Raw genomic sequence first — 16,826 nt, forward strand, 5'->3', positions numbered from 1 at the left:
ATTTTCTGTAAGTGGTGCTGACTACAGAGTGTGTAGTATAACACAAATGGAAATTTACATCCACCCATCCATCCATTGTCAACAAATTTACAGTATTTCAATTTTTGAGAACAAACTCGGACATATACCGCCACCTGGTGACCCGAGGATAAAAATTAAGCGGTGTTTTTTTGTTTTTGTGGGGTTTTTTTTTAATGTTGTCCGTTGAAATGATCCAAGGCTCCCCACATGACTCATTTCGTCCAATCCGATCGTGAGATTCTTTACCCTTTTTATATTTTTCCTAGCACTCCCTTACGTCATCAACATGGGACGAACTCACTTGAATGGTTGGCGCCTAAACGGTAGAGTCATTGGTATCTATGAGTTACGGTACGGAGGCGATGCTTAATTGGTTAGCTTAAGCTAGTGAATGTGAAATGCTTCGTTTGGAGTTAGAAATGAGGTCTAGTTACATACAGAATATTGCGTCCGAGGTGGGCGAACGTCTTGATACCGTGTTCGAGTTGTTCTAGCAAATAAGACAACATAGTAGAATAGTCGAAGATGACACAGTCGATAATAGTCCAAGGTAAGTGAGCACGCAGTACTGCACAGCCGCGCACACAGGTTCTCTGCTACTTCGAGTGTATTTATTTAATTTATTTAAATCTTTTGTGTCTCTTACAGCCAAGAAATATACTAGAGACTAGAGTAGAGGCATAGAGTTGTTGCTCTCAAGACATGATGTAATTTATTATACAGTTTTGAATATTTTTGTGTGCCGCGCGCCGTGGCTTTAGTTTTTCAGAAAAACTAACAGCAAATTGAAACTGCAGAAACTCTTTGCGATGGCTTTTCATTGGTTTAATAAAGAAACAAAAATTAAATCCTGTGTGTCAACTTCAAACGACTTCTTAGTTCAAGTCTTTATTTATCATGATACTATGATACATACTCAGTTACTCATATGATACATACTGTGTTTGAATATTAAAATATTGGAAATTGAAAACGTTTCTGTGTGGTTTATATTGACTCCACAGTTGGTCAGTGTGGCAATCAGGTGGGATGCAGGTTCTGGGATCTCGCTTTGAGGGAACACGCCCACATCAATACAGTAAGTACCAGCCACACAGTCCTACATCAGAGGTCGTCCAGGGGACTATGTTCTGGAAGGTTCCGCAGTGTACGTCAACTTGCGTATAAACCGTATTCCAGTCCTGCATTGTACATTTTATTGGGTATGTACTAGACAGTCCTGTAGCAATTCTCTCCTAATTGCAGAGGCTTTTTCTGTAGTCTTCCCTCAGTTCCAAAACCTTCAAACATGTTGCACAGTCAGTAAGTTGTAAAAATGATCACCATGTGGTGCAGCATGCAACACAGCAGTGTCACGGAGTGGCCAGTCTTGGAACTTGCTGACTGTACCACATAAATTGAAAGATTTTAGAAGGTGATCTGGTCTCTTCAGTGCTTTCCTTATTGTAACAACTTTTAAGCTCTTGTGTAAAGTTCTATATTGATCTATATTTAAGTTCAACCTTTTTTTTTTTTTTTTAATAGAAAGGAGTCTATGATGAAGCACTGAGCAGCTTCTTTAGGAATGTGGACACCAGGTAACAAGTTTGCATTCCTCATAGACCTGTATGTTCACTTTGCTGAAATGAAAAGTGCTCAGACGGTCTCTTTCCATGCTTTCATAGGAGAAGTGATGGGGAGAACGACATCACATCTGGAAAAATTAGATCCCTCAGGGCAAGGGTACAGAGTCCTGATCTGTGGTGGCCCATCAAGCTTACTGGAAAGGGGTTCACTTCCCATTCAGAAAACCTTTAAGAAAAAGTTTGATCTAACCCTTTCTATTTTTTTTTTTGTTAAACCACAACTATTTTTTTTGTATATTCTGAAACATAGAGTGATTACTATTACATACTTTGCAGGGAAATGTATTTTAATGATATGGTTTACATGCAAAGTTCTATCTCTAAATATGTGGCTGACAAGTTGATTTTCTTCTGCTTGGAAGAATCAACAGCTGATGTGTATAATTCTGAGGAATTCTTAAAATGTGTGGTCACCCTTCTGGAATATTGCATCCTTTTGACTATCAGCCCTTGTTTTATGTATGTCAATGCATTTTCGGTTTCTTGTTCTGTTTCAGTGCCGCTTTGACCTAGTAAAAAAACTAATTTCAAACAGCAAGCTTTTCTGCTAGCCAGTACTACACTCAAGTCTCACTGCTGCATCCACACTGACAGCAGGCTTAATCTCTGTAGGCTGTTCTCATTGACATGGAGGAAGGTGTGGTAAACGAGATCCTGCAAGGTCCCCTGAGAGATGTGTTTGACAGCACACAGCTCGTCACAGATGTCTCAGGTTCCGGCAATAACTGGTAAGGGTTCCAGCCTTGATATGTGGGTTCAGGTAACATGTTCATGTTGTGTCTTCTCACTCCAATATATATGGTATATTTTTGTATTTAACTACTTACAGCTTTTCTCATTTTCAGTGAGTATATTCTAATCTCAGCCTACCTGCCACATACATTCAAGAGGTTATGTGACTGACGTGGATTTACAACTGCCAGTCTGGTTTCGTAATTTGAGATGATTAGATGTCAATGTGATTTCTGAGGGAGCCTTTCTAGACTTGCCTTGCTGAGAGTTCAGTGAATTAGAAAGTGCTGAAGTTGAATGGATAATTAGACCGCTGCAGTCTTGGATTGTGAATCACTACTTTTATGTGTTGATTTACAGGTAATCCATCTTCTGCTTTGGAATGTACCTCTGTGTTTAAAACTCGCTTTCACATTATGATACCTGAAGATTGAAGCTGATGGGAAGCAGTTGTAAAAGTTGGCAATGATCCAAATCTTTGGCTTCGAACCTTATTTCATATTGTTTAGTAACGCTGTATGCAAACACTGTTTGCTATGACTCGTTGTGTGCTTTCATTCGTCCCGTGATAGTTGTCTTTGTGGATTTTTTTGTGTAAACACTTCTTCCATTTAGAGCATTCACATATTGCAGAAAAGAGTATGTGGGCTGGTTGGAGTGAGATGAGGGTTCTAGGAAGATGTTGCCATGACATCTGGTCTGCCCACATCTCTAGGGCGGTGGGACACAAGGTGTATGGGCCGGCGTGCAGGGATCACGTGGTGGAGAAGGTGCGCCGAGCAGCAGAGCACTGTGACAGCCTGCAGTGCTTTTTCCTCATCCATTCTATGGGCGGAGGTATTTGATTATGTATATTTGCAATGAAGGTAATACAGCATCACAGAAAGTTAAATATTCACAGTGGGGTTTTTGTGAGTGCTGTGGAAGTCATGTTTTGGATATTTAGTGAGATTTATTCAACTGATATTTTTTAAAGCAATTTACAATGTTACAATTTGCAATTATTTAGTACCCTTTTATACAGCTATATTTTTTACTGTATCAATTCAGGATGAGCTCTTTGGTCAGGGTTACTACAGTTGGAGGTGGGATTCAAACCCAGTTCCTTGATTACAAGGCGGCAGCTGTAGCCCTTTCATTATTTCCTTCCCCATATAAAGTGCACATGGTATTGGCATGTAATGCACTCATTGTACTTTGTCTTTGCTAGGCACTGGCTCTGGTCTAGGTACACACGTGCTGAGCCTCTTGGAAGACGAGTTCCCAGAAGTTTGCAGGATCGTTACATCTGTGTACCCTTCTGCTGAGGACGATGTCATCACATCCCCCTATAATAGTGTCTTGGCCATGCGAGAACTGACAGAGCATGCTGATTGTGTGTTGCCTGTTGAGAACCAGGCATGTTCACTGTGTTTTTTGCATGTCTTGCCCAGAATCCTTTGTTTCTGGTGTAAAATGTTGCAGTTTTTACAGCTTCTGTACAAATAAATGTCTCAAACTGCAATTTCATACCTATTATAAGATGGTTTTTTTTGTTTGCTTTTCTTCAGTGTGACATCATAGTTACTATAAACAGTGGAATATTTTTCCAGCATTTTGCTGGATTTTGACTGTCATGGTTTAGGTCAGTATTTTGCACAAGAGTACAAAAGCTGGGTCTTTGTTTAGGTTTTTGTCAATGATTGTCATTTTGTCTCCAGTCTCTAGTTGATATAATAAACAAGATACAACAAATGGCCCACTCTGGGAAACCCAGTCAAGTAATCCGGAAGGAAAGCACCCTCATATCAGGCCGAGGTGGAGTCGGTGGGACTGAAAAGCCCTTTGATGCCATGAACAACATTATAGCCAATTTACTGCTTAATCTGACCAGGTACCTGAAGGTGACATCACATAACTGCTTGAATCTGTCGCTGGAGGTGGTTTAACTTGCCTTTTGCAGCCAAAAAAAGCTTTATTCTTTTAATTCTGTCTTCAGATCATCTTTTTGCTTTCTCTGCAGTAGACCTTTGCAGTAATAGGGGGATCAAAGACAAGAGAATGAAACTGATAACTACTTGTCATGAAATATTAAAGCTGGGATAAGACCATAAATCATGGTATTTACTTGCCCTAGGCCTTGTGGTAGGTGGCAAGGTTTTTGATACCAGTGAACAGTTGTCCTTCTGTTAACTGGATTTTTGGTTTTTGCTTTAGGGAAAAGAATTTGTGGTTTCTTTAAGTTCCATGTAGATTCCTCAACCTTGCGTTTTTGTTTTTGCTTCATGTTTTGAACTACAGTATGTCTTGATGTCTATGTTGGTTTGTTTGAGTATTCTGGAGTGTCTATGCTGATACCTCTGGTGCTGTGTGCCATTTTCAGGTAGTCAGTCTATTTGGACTTTTCTTGCAGTTTCATCTGTTTGTTTTGGCTTAAGTTGAGCTGAAGGCTGTTGTTTTCGTCTGCTTTTCTTTCCAGCTCTGCTCGATTCGAGGGCTCACTAAACATGGATCTCAACGAAATTGCTATGAATCTTGTGCCATTTCCACGGCTTCACTATCTGGTCTCTAGCCTCACCCCACTCTACACACTGGCAGACGTCAACATCCCCGTCAGGAGGTCAGCAGCCTCTTACGGCCTATCTTTACTTCTGTTTGTTTGGACTGTACTGGAACTCAGGATATATAGCTTGGAGACTTCCTGCCCACCTCTGTTAATTAACTTTCTTTACAGCCCTAAAAAGAAATTTTTCTTTATAGGCTTACTGTAATCACTCCAGCATATTGTAGAAAATCTGTGCAAAGATGGTCACCTTGATATAAGGTTTGATATCAGCATGACATACTGACGTACTGTGTAAAATGAAATGCATACGGGGAAATTAAATATTTCATTACTCCTGTCTTAAAGGGTGTATGTTTACAGTGTCAGTGTTGACTGGTGGTGCGCTACTGTAAATACCTGTGTTTTAAGCCTAGGTATCCCAAGGATTTTAAGTTGTTTTTCTAGTGAAGATTGTGGCTTGATGTTTTAACATTCTGAAAGTAATAAAGCGTCATTTTACCTTACATTATTCAGCAGACACTTTTCTCCAAAGCGATTTGCAATGTCAGTCTGCCTACAATTATTTACCCATTTATACAGTTGGGTAGTTTTACCGGAGCAGTCCTGGTTAAGTACCTTGCTCAAAGGTGCTACAGCCGGAGGTGAGATTTGAACTTGTGGCCTTTGGGTCCCAAGGCAGCAGCTCTAACCACTACAGCCACTACCCTACCAGCTATCCCTCTGTTCAGAGCAGCAGTTGAAGACTTTGATGGTCAAACCTGACATTTGTGGTTTGTTCTGAAATGTGTTGTGTTACTATTCAGGTTAGATCAAATGTTCACAGATGCCTTCAGCAAAGATCACCAACTTATCCAGGCAGACCCAAAGCACAGCCTCTACTTGGCCTGTGCCCTTGTTGTCCGCGGTAACGTACAAGTGTCTGACCTCCGCAGGAACATCGAGAGGTGAGCTTTGAATCACCAGTCGCTTGATCCCATGCTGAAGTCAGCGGTCCTTTTCCATATAAGATCTGTAAGGCTCTAGGGCATAGTGCCTGAATTGCCTTCCAAGCAGCACAGGAATAATGGTGCCATTTATTGCTTGATGTTGGTGTGAAATATGAAATCTGTACTGGATGAATACACTATTCAGCCTTGTACACATCCCATGTGGACATTCAGCCAGGAGAAGTTGAAAGCAATATGAAAGAACATACCTGTGTGCAAGGTGTTAAAGGCATGTATCGAAATGGGTTAACATGACTGCTTGATTTAATGAAGCTGCTCTTATCCTCTTAAGCTTGTTAGACGTAATCAACTTTTAAGCCTTTTAGTACGCTTAAAGGTTCAAATGTTTTTGCAAAATATCTCAGTCTTGTGTAAACTCCACATACCAAGGGTTGTGGAGGGAGAAATCAGGACAACAGTACTTCACTGGTTTGTGCCCCCCCCTCAAATCGGCAGGTTGAAGCCCTCCCTGTCTTTTGTGTCCTGGAATCAGGAGGGATGGAAGACAAGCCTTTGCTCAGTCCCACCTGTGGGCCACAGCCACTCACTGCTGGCCTTAGCCAACAACACCTGTGTGAAGCCCACTTTCACTGAGCTCAGAGACAGGTTCATGAAGCTCTACAGGAAGAAGGTAAAAGGCTGAGGACTCCAAACTGGGGCTTTACAAAAAATCATGTGCTTCTGATGTGTAGCAATTATTTTAATTATCAGTAATTAATGAGACAAGGTAGAGTTTATTAGATATGCATGCCATATTGGGTTTCGTTAGTTAATGGAAAGGTAAGCACAAACTAAACACACAACATGCTTTGGACTGAGTTTGCAAATATGAGGTTTTAACTTCGTCCCACACTGACTGTATGAAACTCGCTGACCTCCTTTCCCTTGACCCTCTCTTCCCCTTTCCTCACCTAATTCCAGGCCCACCTGCATCATTACCTGCATGTGGGGGGCATGGAGCATGCCTGCTTTTCAGAAGCTGTCACCTCTCTGTCATCTCTCATCGAGGAATACGACCAGCTAGAGAGCACCAAGAGCCTGCTGTGGTCTGATGCACCTCGGCTCCAGGTGGCCACATGAAGGTCCGCAAGCTTTAGAGTTCGCAGTGGTCGGGTTTGCTGCTACAGTTTTGCTTTGTCATTCTATGTGTGCAAGTATGGCCTGCCTCCTCCCCTCATGTTTGTATACATACATATGGTTTTTGTCTGTGTACATCCACACATTGTTGTTTCTTTATATTTCTTCCTCATTGATTCAACTGCAGATTGTATGTAAAAAAAAAATCCTATTTATAAACATGTACTCTAACAATTGATGTGAAAACCTTAATTACATTGCATTATTTTTCATAGAAGTATTTTCTATAATACATAGTTTTTATGTGCAAGACAAAAAATAACGGGCTTTAACTAATGGAAAAAAACCATAAAAGCAAAAGTGAGATGCAGGTCATTTTTAGTCCAGATATTTCCTTTAATTGTACATTAAAATATGTGAATTATGCTTTCTAAATGTGTGTAATGTTTTTCCTTGTTATGGACTCTAGATGGAAGTGAGTGTTTTTGTAGTGGTGGAGTGAGTTGCTCAGGTGACACACCTTTTACTCCTGAGTCATAGATATGTAGTTATCAGAATAATTGCATTTTTTTCTTGTGATATTCAACAGAATTGCTGTAGTGTTGGATGAGAATGACTATACATTTTCTTTTCATTCAGTCCTCCAAATCAACATCAGAGGAACATTGAATGTGGTACCACTGCTATCATTTAATTTGTTTGTTCATTAGGTTATTGTTTTCCTCTGTCAGCTACCTTAATTATGTTGAATCAACGGGGGCAGCACTGTTAGTAGATGCGTTATTAAACCTTGGTTTTGACCACCATAGTGCACTCAGTGTTGTTGAATAACTCTGTGTCCAGGAGATGTTTTGTCAGTTGGCTAGTATGAAAATGTGGTAAACTGTCTTGACTGGGTGGTATTTGGCATGTGATTTGGCGTTCATTTTAAACTTCAGGTTTTCAGTGACATAAGATCAGTGTATACAATGTAGTCTAACACACAGAATTTAGTAATCATACACTTATACAACATGCAACACTGTTATGACAAAAGTTCTCTTTATTGTTGGTGACTCTTTAATTCTTTGTCTTAGCTCTCAAACTGAATCTACCGGTCTTTCCAGAGCAAGTCACATGTAACACCTGAAATGGAATGAAAGCTGTTCTTCCATTGCTTGCTATAGATAGTTTTCTGTCTCTGTAACTCTAGGTGAAATGTTAAGCCCTGTTGAAATTACTATAAAGAGCTGGGAAATACTTGAGTTGACCTGAATACTGCTGATTAAGTAAGACACTGAAATTTTAATTTTAAAAGGCTGCTTTATGGTAGGAAAAACAGGGGTTATTGAGAGGGAGCAGATTTCCAGTTTTGTATTTTAATATTTTATACAAATTAGCTCCATTCCTAAAGCTGAATCCATGGTCTTCTATGTAATATTATTTCAGTAACTATTAGTGTTACAGATTTTATAATGTCTTTATAGTTAATGTTGAAGTAGGAATTCTGCTCAATATAGTTTAAGTTGGCAGTGCTTCCCAGCATGTTTTGGTTTTTTTTATTATAATTTGGCTGCTTCTGTTTGTAAGACAATTCACAATATGAGGATTATTGCAGTATATTAATATTTTAGAGTCCAACGGCAGGACTCATGTTGTCCTTTGTCACTTGACCTAAATCCACCGCATGGCTCAGTCAGCTCCTCAGCCGACTCAGCATCTGCCCATCCAGAATCTTCCAAAATGGTCATCTGTCACTCACTGTGTGGGTCTGCGTGTGGTGGTAGCAGACTTGATTGGGTTGTTAGATGCAGTCATCGGTCTGTCCTAGAGGAAGCGCAGTTCAGCAAACATGTCCCCTGGTGCACTGCACTTCTTCTGACAAACACAGGCAGTGATCCACTGCATCTTCCAGCGCACGCTGGTGCCGGCTGCACAGCGGAACTCCAGTGAGACCATACGCGACCTGGTGGGCACACAGCAGCGCTTGTCGCTGCACACGCTGCAATAGGTGGGCCGGTAGCGCTGTACACTCGTGCAGCCTGACAGCCTCAGCTTCTCTCCTCTCTTTGCTTGGAACTGGGACCGACATGTCTTTCCTTTTGGGATCTGGACGTAACGCAGATAAATGAAAGTAAACACACAATCGTAGTGAGAACACATTCTAATTTATTGTGCCTTAGAGGTAATCTGTGGTTCTTTGTTTTAATGTTTGTGGAGTTTTTGTGGTTCAACCTATGATACCCAGCGTTGTGCAGGCCCTATACAGCAAACTTCCTTCCAAGCCCCTGCAGCTCACTTTGGACATAGACTTTGTACTCAAGCCTTTTGAGCAGCACTGCTCCACCGGTTCCTCATACATTGTCATCTTACTGGTTTTCTTCATGTTTTCTTCCTGTTGTACTGTAAGCTTGTCTAGAAGCTTCAGACAGCATGTCCCTATACAGTCTTAAAGTGGGTTACTATATCCACCTTCAACTACCAGTCTAGCATCGTTACCAGGATTGCTGAGTTGCAGTTGGCTGTTGATTCTACTTTTACCCGTCATGACAAATGGTATTTGCCTTGCGGGCCAGCAGCTCCTACGGAGTGCTGTCTCACAAGGGGGAGGTGAAATCAAAAAATCAATAGTGTCAGTTCTCAGTTTTGTCTGTTCTAATGCAATGAGCTCCTTCTGTCCCTCAGAACTGCTGTATCCCTCTAAGCATACAATAAGGACCTCAAAACAAATCTTTTTGACTCTTTTCTCGTAATTTCTGAAAGTTTTATGATGACCATCTGTCATCTTTATGAGACTTCCAAGATCTATATCTAGCTACTCATGTAATGTGTGCCAGCTAAACGGTGCCATCAAATGAACAATTTGCGTTTATAATCATGCATGTATTCAAAGTTCTGTCTGTTATAGAATCCACTTTGATTTACTGTACATCACTTTGGAGAAAATGAAACCTCCAAGTGGTTCCTCATGAAACAGTAAAGGGGGTAAATATGGCTCGTTTATACAGGTTGTATTTAAAGTGATACTGAGTTAGCTTTAGGGCTAAACCTGGGTTGAATAACTGCAATCGTTATCAGTTTTCTTCACCACCGTTGTCCCCTTTTCTTTCACTGTGAAAGAGAGGCCCACCTTCACACTTCTGAGCACAGCATTTTCACATGGCCTCAGCAGGCAGAGGCGCCGGTCCTTGCGCATCTCACACTTGCTGTTGTCATTGGTGACCCGAACAGAGATTCCCATCCCGCAGGTGCGAGAGCATGGACTCCAGGGCGTTGTCTGTACCAGGCAGTTGTTCTTCCAGGCTAAAGGGTGATCCCTGTAAGCTTTCATTGTAAGGGTTAAAATGAGCCTTCCTTTTGAAGATACACCCTAGTTTGGCATGTTATCTAGCTGCTAACTTACTGATAATTTTCAGTCCATTTTTTTCTCAGTTTTAAAACAAAGCATGAGCTTGTTTGATTTAATTTAATAATTGATGTCTCATAAAAGTTTGTAACTTTATCTAGTTGAAGTGTTTAACAGTATTCCCATTGCAGCTAGTTCCTCTCGCAAGTGTCTGTGGTAACAGAACACTGGGTTATTGATGATGAATCCAAAATTCAGATAATTTTCACATCTATGAAGGCAAATTGTTAATCCAGTTTGTTCTTTGGGATTGTTTTGAGGTAAACTGTTGTTATTGTCGGAACACCAATGTGGCCCACCCCCTACCCCACATATTGCAACCATTTATCATATCCTGTTAGTAGATCTTGTTCTGCTCTACCCAAACTCCCTACCTTTGCTTCTGATTAGCAGCCGCAAGTGGTCAAGCAGACAGTTGCAAGCACACACCTGGCTTAGCCCAGTAGCCGGTATCCTGCTCATGCTTGCTCTTTGCACTGCTTTGGGAAGAATCCGGTGGTCCGGCACGCAGAGGAGAGGGGCCGAGCAGCCCGGCAGGCTTCTGGGTGAAGGCCAGAGTGCATCCGATGGCACCGGCAATGCACATGCATTTGTAGAGCGGGTTCGGCTGGAAGGCCTGGCCATTGTCGTAAAAGGCCCCGTTCAACTCGCAGCCCACCGCCAACATGTCTGACACAGAGCAAGGTGCAATGTAAGTATTTACAGAGGAGTGTATCCATATCCATCCATGGCACCCAGAGTGGGAAAAATCAGTTTGCTTTGATGCATCACTCAACGTGACTCATTGAGGGAGGCAAACAAGCAATAACTCATCCAAGTGAAGGTGACTAATGTGGCATCTTAGCTATTGTGAAATTGGGTGGAGTCCAGATGCCTGCTGGGAGGAGGTACTCACAGGCACAGACACCAACTTCAAAGCGTGGCCGGTCTCCGGAGAAGTCGCAGTACATGCCCTTGTGCGGGTCGCAGATGTCGCGCTCGTTACACGGCTCGCCCGCTTGTCGTGCACAGGCCTTGCAGCAGCCGCAGCCATCCAACACCATGCTGACCCCGGGGGGGCACCGGGGGCGGGCGCCACAGCGGCAGGGCCAGTGGCAGAACTGCTGACGCTCGCTTCTTGACTTGGGCATGGCCACCAGGCCCTGGTTCTGTGCTCTGCAGAACATCTGGTTGTGTGACAGGACAGGAGCGTGAACGGGGGCCAGCAATCCTCAGCTTTAACAGAGAGTGTTACCCACAAGTCCTCGGCTACAGGTGGGCGCTCATTAACATTAGGTCCCCATCTACAAGTGGAAGTACATTCCCCAGAAGCCCCAAGCTACAGCTGAGAGTATATTACACACAAGCCTCCGGTTACATCTTAGAGCGCGTTACCTACTGTATGTGCTCCCCAGTTGCGAGCAAGACATCCGTAACAAGTTCCCTTGATAACACGAGGAATAAGCCCACTACAGACCTATCATTTAGTCATTGGGGAAGAAAATGAAGACAATTTACCATTCGTTTCCACTTATTCATTTAACAGATGCAATGTAGAGTGATTATGAAAAAGCGTTTAGGTGACACCCTCATCCAAGGCGACTTGAAATGCTAGAGACACTATATTCCGTATAAACAATTCACTCCTCTATGCAGCAGTGCAGTGTAACCCACTCAAGCACACGTACGCAGACTACAGGCAATTTAATTCCCAATTTGCCCGAAACACGTCTTTGGCCCGTAAAAGGAAATTCGCGTGAAGGCGGGGAGGACGTGCAAACTCCACGCAGACCGAGGAGGATTCGTAAGCATGTTTGAACGGGCAGCCCAGGTGACGTAAGGCTCGTTTTAAATTTTAAAGACACAAAGAAGTCAAATGAAGATGATAATGAAGTTTTTACCGTGCACTGAAGCGCAAAATCTTGGTAGAGATAGCCAGAAAAAGCCTCGCAGCGGGGAAAGCAGGAAGACGTATTTCAGCTATTTTGTGTAATGTCGCTTTCTCTATTTGGATGCCAGGTGTGCTTACCTTGCGTTTATTGATAGTGCAATTTATTTAGGATAATCCTAATGAAGTGTGGCGTGCTACCACAGACATACATTGAGACCCCTCTGATGTCAACAAGTGGGCTCTTTGTGCAGTAGGACTGAGTGCTTTTTACCGAAGTCCAACAGCACATGGAGCCTCCCTGGGTAACAGCCGTACCATTCACACTCGAGCCATTTCCTGTTTGTATGTGACCGCTTTCGGTGAAGCTTTGATCAAGGGGTGGTTCCTGAGCTCGGAAGCATAAGAACGGTGTTTAAAAAAGATCAAATGCCTGTTTGCTCCTGCACAAGGGTAAATGTCTGAGCCGTGTTGTTAGGATCCATTAGCGAAGGCGATCGCTGCGACGCTCTGACACCGTGACACCTTGCAGGGTCAAGGAAGGGTGTGTCAAAAATCGGAGGCCTCCGTCAAGTTTGCGGAAAGATCTCGGCTCGGCTCCGGTCGTGAGAACGGATCAGCTTGGAAGGAAACGCAGCACTTCGCAGCCTCCCTTTTCCCTATGTCAACAGCCGCCCTGAAAAGTTTCCCCTCCACGCACAGAGCCCTTATGCTGAGCACCAGGCAAGGGAAGTGATGGCTTTTTTTTTGGTCAGAAAGCCTTGCGGGTGAATTCGGCAAGCTCAAAGTCTGGCGTGTGCCTTCGCAGGTATGCAACATGCATGAACTAAATTATCGCCGTTACATTTGCTGTTACATTACAAGTACATTTGAATTTCCTGTGCACGGTGGGGGGTGAAAATTTCCCCATATTGGTACCTTGGTGGTACCTCTTGTTAATATCAATTAGTCAGGTATCTTCACAGTCATTGCATTTGAAGTTATTTCTTTTTACAGTCCCATTTTGCTGTTAGTATTGTTTCCATTGAGTTCAAACCCCCCCCTCCCCACGATTTACAGCAGAGAGAATCAAACCTGTTTCCTACCTGATGAGCCAGAATGACCAGGAGGGCACTGCACAGCTGCGGGGACATCTTATTAGCACTCACGCTGGAGAGGGTTCTGGGTGAGAAGGGAAAGGGGCGAGGGGAGTGAGTGGTTGAGGGAGAGAGGGAGTGCTGACCTGGTGGAGGACGGCAGGGGCACAAAGATCTCCTCTGTGTCCGGAGCAGAGACACCTTTCTGAGGTGCACACATCCAAACATGAAATATTTTCCCCAGCTTGGAGGGCTTCAGTCTTACCCCTGAAAGGGGTAAAACACAAACTATTGCTACTAACAGGATGACGCCAGACGCATGTATGAAGGTCCCCGTAGAATAATTGACCCTTCTTTCTTCTGCCAACCATTTACTGTCCAAACCACACACATTGTCTGAAACCGCTTGTCCCAAGCAGGGTCACGGTGAACCAGAGCCTAACCCGGCAACACAGGGCGCAAGGCTGGAGGGGGAGGGAACACACCCAGGATGGGACGCCAGCCCGTCGCAAGGCACCCCAAGCAGGACTCAAACCCCAGACCCACCAGAGAGCAGGTACAGGCCAAACCCGCTGCGCCACCACGCCCATTAAAAAAGTAAACCATTTACTTTTTTAGCACATTTAAACTTCAGGGAGCCAAATACATCATAGTGTTCTTGATTCTATGGCATTTTAACATGGTAAAACAAGAGAAAACAAGTAACACAACTTCCAATAGTGCACACTTCCGGTTTCCGGTGTGCTGCTGAGTTGGTGTCGCTGACGAGTGCTGACACTATATTACTGCCTCTTCCGGACCCCTGGACATGACTATTCAGTATTTACTATTTATTGTACTCGTATTTATTTGTACTTATGCTGATGATACTCAGCTCTTTCTCTCCTTTCCACCTGGTGCGTCAGACGTCTCCGCACGTGTTGCTGCCTGTCTGTCGGACATCTTTTCATGGATGTCTGATCACCGCCTCCAACTCAATCTCTCCAAAACAGAGATTCTTCACCTCCCAGCTGGCCTGTCCTCCTGTCATGATCTGTCGATCAAACTGGACAACTCTGTCATTTCGCCTAGCTCCTTCGCTAAAAGTCTGGGAGTAACGATTGACGTGAGTCTGTCTTTCTCTCAGCACGTCGAAGCCACAACCCGGTCCTGCAGATCCATCTTGCATAATATTCATAGGATCCAGCCCTACCTCACAATTGACTCTGCCCAACTACTTGCCCAGGCCACAATGACTTCCCGTCTGGACTACTGCAACTCCCTCCTCCTGTGTGGCCTTCCTGCTACTGCCATCAAACCTCTGCAGCTTCTACAAAATGCTGCTGCACGAGTCATGTTTGATTTGCCTAAGCATTCCCATGTATCTCCCTACTCATTTCTCTGCACTGGCTTCCTATAGCTGCCCAAATCAAATTAAAGACCCTGGTTATTGTCTAAAAATGCATCAATAGAACTGTTCCCACTTACTTACAGGTCTTGATCAACCACTACACCCCAGCTAGACCCCTTCGCTCGTCTACTTCTGCTCATTTGGTGGTCCCGCACATGAAAGGTAAAGCAAGGAAGTTCTCAGTTCTGGCTCCATTGTGGTGGAACGATCTTCCCCTGTCACTCAGAACTGCAGAAACTCTGTCTACATTCAAGAAGGGTCTGAAAACTCACCTTTTCCAGACCCATTTCGCCCAAGATCTCTGCAGCTCATGTATGGTGTAAATGTTCATGCACTGTAACTTCATGAGCATCACCAGATAAAGCCTCTTATCATACACTACTCCAGCATTGTACTTGCTTGCTTGTGTATCTTAATATTATTAAAGAAAAAAAAAAATTTTTTTAAAAGGTTGGAAGGTATCAGGATTTGTCTATCCTGTGTTTCATACGCCTACTTGAACGATGAACCTCGTTGCAGCAAGTGGTAGGTGACAAACCAGGTTTACTTGAGTCACGTCTGCAGCCATGTCTCCTTCTCTTAATGTAATGCATAAATTGTACTTTTACTGAGATGTACGTCGCTTCGGACAAAAGCGTCTGCTAAATGAATAAACGTAAATGTATTTGTACTGCCTTACTTATCAGCACATCCTTGTCTAAATACGTGTTTATTCAAATATGTTTGTTCTTGTCTGTTCCCGTATTATATGAGCCTCGTGACAAGCCTTTCAATGCCCATTGTAACTGTGCAAATGGCAAATGAACGACTGACTCTGACAACAAAAGAATGATGCATTTCGTAACAGTGCCACATAAAACACAAACACGAACACAAAGTATGTATGGAACTCGAAGCTTCTGAAGGTCTGTCACGGCATTTCAGACTGCGAGCGGATGTTTGACTCGAGTCCACAAATCATCTATGAAGATGAGTCTTCGCGATGTCTGCGCAAACACTGCTTATCCTACACAGGTTTAGTGAAAACTTCTGAGAGTTCTCAGCGCTGCCAGACCATCATTTCTAGGAATTACTCCTATCTGCCTAATCTGCCTCATCATTGAAGTTCATGCCAAATCTGATATGTTTTTTGCTGTAATTTAAAAAGATCTTTTTACTATTTGAATTTATTATTCATTTTAGCCAACACTTTAGTCCAAAGTGACTTAACAGTTTAACTAATACAATTATTTACCTATTTATACAGCTGTTTTTTTTTTTTAAACTGTGTTCAGAGTAACTACCATACCTTGCGCAAGGGTACTACAGGAGCACAGTTCTAGTGGCAGCGGCTCTAACCACCGTGCTACGTGTTGCCTGTTGTTTAAAATAACCTTTAGATTTGTATCAGTTGTGTGGCTGTTGTCTCCACTGTAACTCATACCTGTTTATAAAATAGAAATGTGTTATTGGCGTATAGGTGTATATGATGCGCTGTCAGAATTTCCGTCTTTAGTCTTTGAGTTTTTAAAACAGAATAAAACACACATTTGCAATATATACAAATAAAACAGGTTACATGAAGCTTTGTGGCTAAAGGACATCTGTTCATCCGTTATTAGTAACCAGCTGTCCAACATGGGGTAGCAGTGGTCCAGAGAATATCCTGGAAGAATATGGATGTAGGGATGAGTGACCCAGTGTAAGTAGTGTATCTAGCAGTGTAAGTCACTGCGGTGAATAAGGTGTGTGGGCTCATAACACTACATAGAGTTCATTGGAAGCTGCTTTGGAGAGAAACATCTGCAAAGTGAATAAATGTAAATGTAGGATGGGATGTGAGGCAGGGTACACCGGGTCACTACAGGGCAATTAGACAAACACACACACACTCACTGTCACCTGAAACACACTTTTGAACTGTGGGAGGAAATCACCTGGAGAGAACCCACAGGAACATGGGGAGAAACTGAGCAGAATCAGAACCCACACCCCAGGTGCTGTGAGGCACCAGAGCTACATGCCCAACCACCACGCCACCCGCCACTGAAGTTCAACCAACCAACCTCAACAACCGCTTGTCCTGAGCATGGTCGCAGCGAGCCGGAGCCTAACCCGGAAACACAGGGCACAAGGCCAAGAG

The 16,826-nt window shown here is 43.2% G+C and overlaps 2 protein-coding genes across 2 annotated transcripts; one reads left to right on the forward strand and one right to left on the reverse strand.

Moving 5' to 3' along the window:
• Positions 1–319: 319 nt before the first annotated feature.
• Positions 320–7,192, forward strand: tube1 (tubulin, epsilon 1). The gene is made up of 12 exons (XM_018743503.2): positions 320–571; positions 1,026–1,099; positions 1,546–1,598; positions 1,686–1,743; positions 2,259–2,374; positions 3,094–3,215; positions 3,589–3,776; positions 4,079–4,251; positions 4,837–4,977; positions 5,727–5,867; positions 6,366–6,540; positions 6,831–7,192. The coding sequence occupies exons 1-12, from the start codon at positions 547–549 to the stop codon at positions 6,987–6,989; spliced, it is 1,425 nt and encodes a 474-aa protein (XP_018599019.1). The 5' UTR covers positions 320–546; the 3' UTR covers positions 6,990–7,192.
• Positions 7,193–8,792: 1,600 nt separating this feature from the next.
• ccn6 (cellular communication network factor 6) lies at positions 8,793–13,371 on the reverse strand. The gene is made up of 5 exons (XM_029257738.1): positions 13,324–13,371; positions 11,267–11,537; positions 10,801–11,040; positions 10,096–10,289; positions 8,793–9,074 (listed from the first exon to the last, which is right to left on the reverse strand). Exons 1-5 carry the CDS (start codon positions 13,369–13,371, stop codon positions 8,793–8,795), a joined length of 1,035 nt encoding a protein of 344 aa, XP_029113571.1.
• Positions 13,372–16,826: the final 3,455 nt, after the last annotated feature.

This window comes from Scleropages formosus, chromosome 1, assembly GCF_900964775.1.
Source record: "Scleropages formosus chromosome 1, fSclFor1.1, whole genome shotgun sequence".
Lineage (NCBI taxonomy): Eukaryota > Metazoa > Chordata > Actinopteri > Osteoglossiformes > Osteoglossidae > Scleropages > Scleropages formosus.

Coding starts and splice junctions, on each gene's coding strand:
- ccn6 (XM_029257738.1), bottom strand. CDS start 13,371: ATGTCCCCGCAGCTGTGCAGTGCCCTCCTGGTCATTCTGGCTCATCAG. Junction 11,538..13,323: donor TGGTCATTCTGGCTCATCAG/GTAGGAAACAGG, acceptor TCACACAACCAG/ATGTTCTGCAGAGCACAGAA. Junction 10,290..10,800: donor CGGCTACTGGGCTAAGCCAG/GTGTGTGCTTGC, acceptor TTACAATGAAAG/CTTACAGGGATCACCCTTTA.
- tube1 (XM_018743503.2), top strand. CDS start 547: ATGACACAGTCGATAATAGTCCAAG. Junction 2,375..3,093: donor TCAGGTTCCGGCAATAACTG/GTAAGGGTTCCA, acceptor CCACATCTCTAG/GGCGGTGGGACACAAGGTGT. Junction 3,216..3,588: donor CATCCATTCTATGGGCGGAG/GTATTTGATTAT, acceptor TGTCTTTGCTAG/GCACTGGCTCTGGTCTAGGT.